This window comes from Brassica oleracea, unplaced genomic scaffold (assembly GCF_000695525.1).
Source record: "Brassica oleracea var. oleracea cultivar TO1000 unplaced genomic scaffold, BOL UnpScaffold01053, whole genome shotgun sequence".
NCBI classification, from domain to species: domain Eukaryota; kingdom Viridiplantae; phylum Streptophyta; class Magnoliopsida; order Brassicales; family Brassicaceae; genus Brassica; species Brassica oleracea.
Window position 1 is genome coordinate 27,069 of NW_013617623.1, and position 6,078 is coordinate 33,146.

General features: G+C 39.0%; 2 protein-coding genes across 2 annotated transcripts; both read left to right on the plus strand.

The window, feature by feature from the left end:
* The first annotated feature begins 4,060 nt into the window (after nucleotides 1–4,060).
* On the plus strand, nucleotides 4,061–5,109 carry LOC106320760 (uncharacterized protein At2g29880-like). Its single transcript, XM_013759123.1, has 2 exons — nucleotides 4,061–4,390; nucleotides 4,473–5,109. The coding sequence occupies exons 1-2, from the start codon at nucleotides 4,061–4,063 to the stop codon at nucleotides 5,070–5,072; spliced, it is 930 nt and encodes a 309-aa protein (XP_013614577.1). The 3' UTR covers nucleotides 5,073–5,109.
* Nucleotides 5,110–5,383: 274 nt separating this feature from the next.
* LOC106320759 lies at nucleotides 5,384–6,057 on the plus strand (the record flags this gene model as incomplete). The annotated part of the gene is made up of 2 exons (XM_013759122.1): nucleotides 5,384–5,896; nucleotides 5,988–6,057. Coding segments are annotated over exons 1-2 (583 nt in total), but the record flags the coding sequence as incomplete, so codon positions are not given.
* Between the last annotated feature and the right edge of the window lie 21 nt (nucleotides 6,058–6,078).

Sequence of the window (6,078 nt, forward strand, 5' to 3'; positions counted from 1 at the left end):
TGGAACCAGATTGATGTTCTCTACGACTTGTCACCCACAAACTGATGGTCAAACTAAAGTAGTGAATAGAACTTTGTCTGCATTGCTTAGATCATTGGTTAAGAAAAACCTTAAGCTTTGGGAAGAATGTTTGCCTCATGTTGAGTTTGCTTATAACCATGCTATGCATTCTGCTACTAAGTTCTCTCCTTTTGAAGTCGTTTTTGGCTTTAATCCTTTATCACCACTTGATCTTTTGCCTTTGCTTTTGAGTGAAAGAGTTAGCATAGATGGCAAAAGGAAAGCAGACACTATCAAGAAGTTACATGAGCAGGTTCATGCAAACATTGCAGCCAAAACCAAAGGGTACAAAAGATATGCCAACAGGAAGAGAGAGGAGGTGATCTTTGAGGAAGGTGATCTTGTTTGGGTTCACTTGAGGAAAGAACGGTTTCCAGAAGAAAGAAAGTCGAAACTTATGCCTCGGGTTGATGGTCCATTCCAGATTCTTAGGAAGATCAATGACAATGCTTATCAGCTTGACGTACAAGGTAAGTATAATATTTCTTCGAGTTTTAATGTGTCTGGTCTTTCTCCTTTTCTTATAGATGATCCAGATTTGTGGACAAATCCTTTTAAAGAAGGTGGGAATGATGTGCCCCAGTCCTTGGACCAGACCGAGCAGAACGTTCCAGACGTCCCAGCTGAGGTTCATCCGACCGATCAGATCAGACAGATCGACCGGGCCGTCTATCGGCTCAACCCGCGAACGTCCGGATTGGAACTTCGTCCAGATCCTCGACCAGATGCTCGAACTGACCGAACTGAAGCCCGTCTCTCCCGGCCAACTCGACAAGCCAAGACTGATAATCAAGCCAGACTTGACTTGGATCATGCCAGACTTGAGAAGGATCATGCCAGACTTGAGAAAGATCATGCCAGACTTGACTTGGATCATGAGGTTTCACAAAATGATCGAGACTTCTCTCTTTTGGCTCGATTGGCTCATACTGCACGTACCGACGACCGTACTGATGGACTGATCGACCCTTTTGATCAGTTCATGCACTTTGATCAGCCAAATCTCACTAAGGCAAGGATCTTTCACCTTTCTAAAGGCATAGGACGCACTTGGTCCAGTCTGGTTCATGATCCGGAAAGTCCCACATCCGTCGTTCTCCTTACCGGGGTTCATGCTTCAGGATACAACGAATCTGGACAGAAGCCGAACAGTCACCTTGTCTAGTCTTATCTCTTTATTTTCGTATTAAAGACTAGATCTAGATCTAGATCTAGATCTAGTTTTTTATTTAATTCCTAGATCTACAAAACTCTATAAGTATGAAACTCTTTCATTTTAATAAATCAGAAATCGATTTTGTCTAAAGTTTGAGTTAAACTCTTTGTTCTTCGTTTAAGAACTTGTCTTGTTTCTTGGTGAGTCATATCCAAGTAAACACTTCCTCAAATCGTTGTGTGAGTCATATCAAGCAATTGGTGGACTTGTGAGTCATATCAAGCACCATCTGAAGTCGGGAATATCGAAGGTCATTCCGCAACCTTCGTGCGACCCTTTAATCCATCCAGTTCTCCATCTGGAGTTCATATCTAAATCTGATCCATTCGAGTGAGCCGATCTTAGGGTCCTTCACGGTCCTAAGACCAAGACACCCGATCGTTCATACAGAAGAAAGAAGAGACGATCAAGTAAGGATTGAAGGACGAAACCGGATTAGGCCGATCAGCCATAGCCCCGTTCGGATTCACCCGAAGGCCACGGCGATGGCTTATCCAGTCCAAACCTTAGACGTGCGCCCCGGAGTTCCAGTCGCAGTCTGCTTCGCCTTCTCCCTTAGATCCACCATGATCGGATCGTTCTTCCAGCAATCACGGTCAGATCGCCTTCTAGACTTGATTCCGGTCAAGCCTTCTCTTCAGTTCGCACAAGTCTCTCTCTCTTTCAGATACCTTTGGTTCTGATCGAACTTTGGTGTTTTCCTTAAGAAAATCCATGTCCAAAATCGACCCCAAGGCCACCTATTTATAGAAACTCGGCCAGAGACGGTTATAGGGCGAAAGGGTGCATTTTCAACCGCTTGGGGGGTTATCCGTACGCGCCCCTTCGGCCAGAAACCGATTCCAACTGTTTGGCACGTTTCCCACACGCGCAAGGCTTAGTCAGACCAGTCCAGATCCGCACCTGATCAAGCCAACAACTCGTAACCACCTCAAGCTCGTCCAACCGGCCCAACCGCCGAACACTCTACCCAGCTGAGTCAAGCTAGCTAACAGTCGGTCCAGCTGGTTGAGCTCAGTCCACTAGCTTATCAAGCTGATCTAGCTTCAGTGAGCTTGTCCAGCATATTGCTCGACCAGTTCCCCAGATCGCCCAGCTCGTCCCGCTCTTTACCCTCTTCCTTAGCTCGGTCCCGCTCCTTTTCTTCGTTTTTCTCCCTTTTCTTGGCTAAGTCCAGATCATTCCTCGGACTTAACCTTTTGTTCAGACCATGGAACGCTTGCCTTAAAGTCTTTCGACTGGCTTGCACGTTCTCTTGTCCCATGGCCCGTTCCAACGATCCTTAGCAAGGATCGGGGATGCTACAGTGTCTGTCCTGCAGTACCCCCACCTCCTAATCCTACAAGGCTAAACTGGACATCCCCATCGCAGCTTAAGATGTGCCTGACAAACTCATTTCCAAGAATGATGTCAACAACTCAGCCCAACTGACAGATATGTAGCCAGTGTTTTATGGTGAGTCAAGTTCATCAACCAAGGACGAGGACCCGAAAGTGAAACAAAACGTCCTGGGTGTTGTGCCTAGGACCTCAGTCCCTCCACGTACCGACCCAGTTGGAATCTTTGGAGACCATTGCGATGTCCAACATCGTCCAGTTGTAATCAAAAGAAGTGTGACATGTTTTTTTCTGAGAAAACTCAGGACATACATATGGCTCGGTTAGTGTTTCAAAAAAAAAAGTGTTTCAACAATAAAACATATGGCTCGGTTAGAAACCTAGCAAACCAAATTAAATGAACACTGATTATTTAAAATAAAGGTTTACAAGATTTTGACCCGCGCTTTGTATGAACAGTTTATATAAATTCGTATTCATGATTTATTTTATCTATTGTATGAACACGGAAAAATATTTTATATGCATATTCATAGTTTTTAATTTCGTATTTTAATGTTTAGATAAGGAATAATTAATTATAAATGTTTCCAATTTTATTATAGTTGTAAATATACCCGCGCTTATAACTTGAGAATTTTTACATTCAGATATTTATATATCAGATTGAAGAAGCTTTTGATATCATGTACAACATCAAATGGTAGAAAAAGTTAATATCCATGTTTTTTTTGTCAAATATATATTTGGTTTTGATGATTCGAAGTTATTTGTTATTTGTTACATGTGACATATGTTAATTAATTAGATTAGGAAACCATATGTAGTAATGTGGGTGAGAGACGTGGGCTCCACCACTTTAGTATTAGGGGGGTTATTGGAATCAGAATTTAGAAGGAGTTAAGTGATTTTAAAAGTTGACAGATTCTTAGAAGTTAAGTAGAGTTAACAAATATTCTCTAAATTTCTATCAAATCCTTTGAATTGACTTTTGTAGATTTTATTGATTTTTATGGATTTGCATAATATATTATTTTTAAAATGTTTCGTCTTATAAGGCAATGTATAACAATCTCTTCGGAAAATTTCCAAAAACAAAATATCGATGTAAACCATATACATATAAACATCACGTAATTGACACAATGATACCCATATCTTCTTCTCTTCTCCTTTTCCTTCTCCTTCTCGTGTCCACCTACAGGTATCTACTTCTGACCATTATTTTATAGCTCTTTTTATATTCAGTAGAATAAAATTATTTTCCAGCCACCATTGTTGACCATTGTGTATTATTATTCTACGTATTGCTTTGTGTTTTGACTTCTTTTTGTGACTTTCGTCATTTGATTTTTGCTAGCTTGTGTTTTTGTCTTCAGTTTGAAAGTTTTTTATTCAATTGTTAATTATTTATACTAACTATAGTTAGTTCTTGAATAAGATTACAATGGAAGATAAGGAAAAAGGTAAATATAATTCCTGGACTCAGGATGAAACGAAAATATTGATTGAATTACTTGTGGAGGGAATTAAACGTGGATGGCGTGATTCTAGTGGTATAATAAACAAGGCAACGGTAGAAAATAAAATACTACCAGTCCTCAATGAAAGAGTTGGATGCCAGAAACTCCACAAGCATTATCAAAGCAGGATAAAGTTTTTGAAAAACCTATACAATAGCTATGTTGATCTTCAACGTAATAGCTCTGGATTTGGATGGGATTTTGAAACAAAAAGGTTTACAGCTTCTGAAGAAGTGTGGCAAGGATATTTGAAGGTATTTTTTTGTTTTACATAAAAGTTTTGATATTGTAGAAAATCATTATTGTATTTCTTATGTATGTTTATAAAAATGACAGGCACATCCAAACCACCAGTATATGCGCTATGACTCACATGAACAGTTTGAAGATTTGAAGATAATCTTTGATGGTACAACTGCCAATGGTGGCAATTCACTTGGATTAAGTGATACTACTGATGCTAGTACTTACCTTGTTGGTGATTATCAAGTGAAAGAAAAGTTTGGTGAAAGCAATGATGATGTTACTGATGTGGCTTTTGTTTCAAAACAAAATCTGAAAGGTCATAGAGAAAAACTGATCCCAAGAAAGAGGTCTAGAACTGACGCATGCTACAATTCAGAGGAGCTGAAGAATGATGACAATGATTCCATTGTTGCTGTGAACAATAAGATCCTTAATATCATACAACAAAGGGAAGAGAGACAACAAAAAGAAGCTGAAAAAAGAGAGGAGAAACTCAGATTGGAAGCTGAGCAACAAGAAGCTGAAAAAAAGAAAAACAATGTTTGGGATGCCATGAAAGAGATCACTAATTTGGACCAGCGTACCAAATTTAAAGCTGTGACTCTTATCTATTCCCTGGGGCTGAAAGATGTTTTTGCAGAAATGTCGGTAGAAGAACGCTTTGGTTGGATCCAAACCAATCTTAGCTAGAACTGATCATTGCTTCAGCTACAAGTGATCCTTGTTTTAATTTTATATTTATTTGTTTTTGATGATATTTGAGACTTTTTTTGAATTTGGTTGATTAATAATAATATGGATTTTGATAAATCAGTTCTCCCTGATGTGGTTTTCTCGTTTCAGCATAATAGTTGTTTGTTTGATTTAACAGCTTTTTGTTGTGTGATGTCATGATTTAGAACTGCATGTTTCACTTGTTTACAAAAGTCGTAAGTTCTTTACGTCTTTATCTCTAATCCATTACTCTAATAATATTATTATATGTATGTAGGTGTGTTGTCATGGTAGTGATCATAGAAGAAGAAGCAAACAATATGGAAGATGACGAAACAGATTTGGATATCATGCTAGTAATGCTGGATAACCTAGCAGGAGCCTCTACAACCCATATGAATTGCATTGAACGTCCTCTTTGTCGGCCAATCACGAACATTGGTTATGATTACATTCAGAAAGCATTGAAGGAAAAACCGGAACACTTTCGATCTTTATATCGTATGTATCCAAGCTCATTTCTCAAGCTGTGTGATCTTATTAGGGTGAAAACTTGTCTGCGAGATACTCGCAATATATGCGTCGAAGAGATGGTGGCTACATTTCTCTTAACTATTGGCCAGAGTTCAAAATATTGTTACACAATAGACACGTTCAAGAGATCAGTATTTGCCACTAGTGAGAACTTCCATAAGGTTCTAAAATCACTGAATACTTTAGCGCCAGACCTGATGGCGAAGCCTGAAGTGACAACATGTGCAAAGATAAGAGAGAGCACAAGGTTTTATCCTTACTTCAAGGTACATAGTTCTGATTTTGTCTAAAGTATTTTTAATAAAAGTTTCTTTCAATATTTTTTTTATTTGACATCTGAATTTTTTATTATTACAGGATTGCATCGGAGCAATAGATGGCACACATATATTTGCAATGGTGCCAAAATCTGATGTGCCAAGCTATCGTAATCGCAAAGGATTTGTAT

Excerpts from the sequence above, each read along its gene's own strand:
- LOC106320760 (XM_013759123.1), top strand. The coding sequence starts at position 4,061 with ATGGAAGATAAGGAAAAAGGTAAATATAATTCCTGGACTCAGGATGAA. Across the intron at positions 4,391-4,472 it reads TGTGGCAAGGATATTTGAAG|GCACATCCAAACCACCAGTA; the intron begins GTATTTTTTTGT and ends TAAAAATGACAG.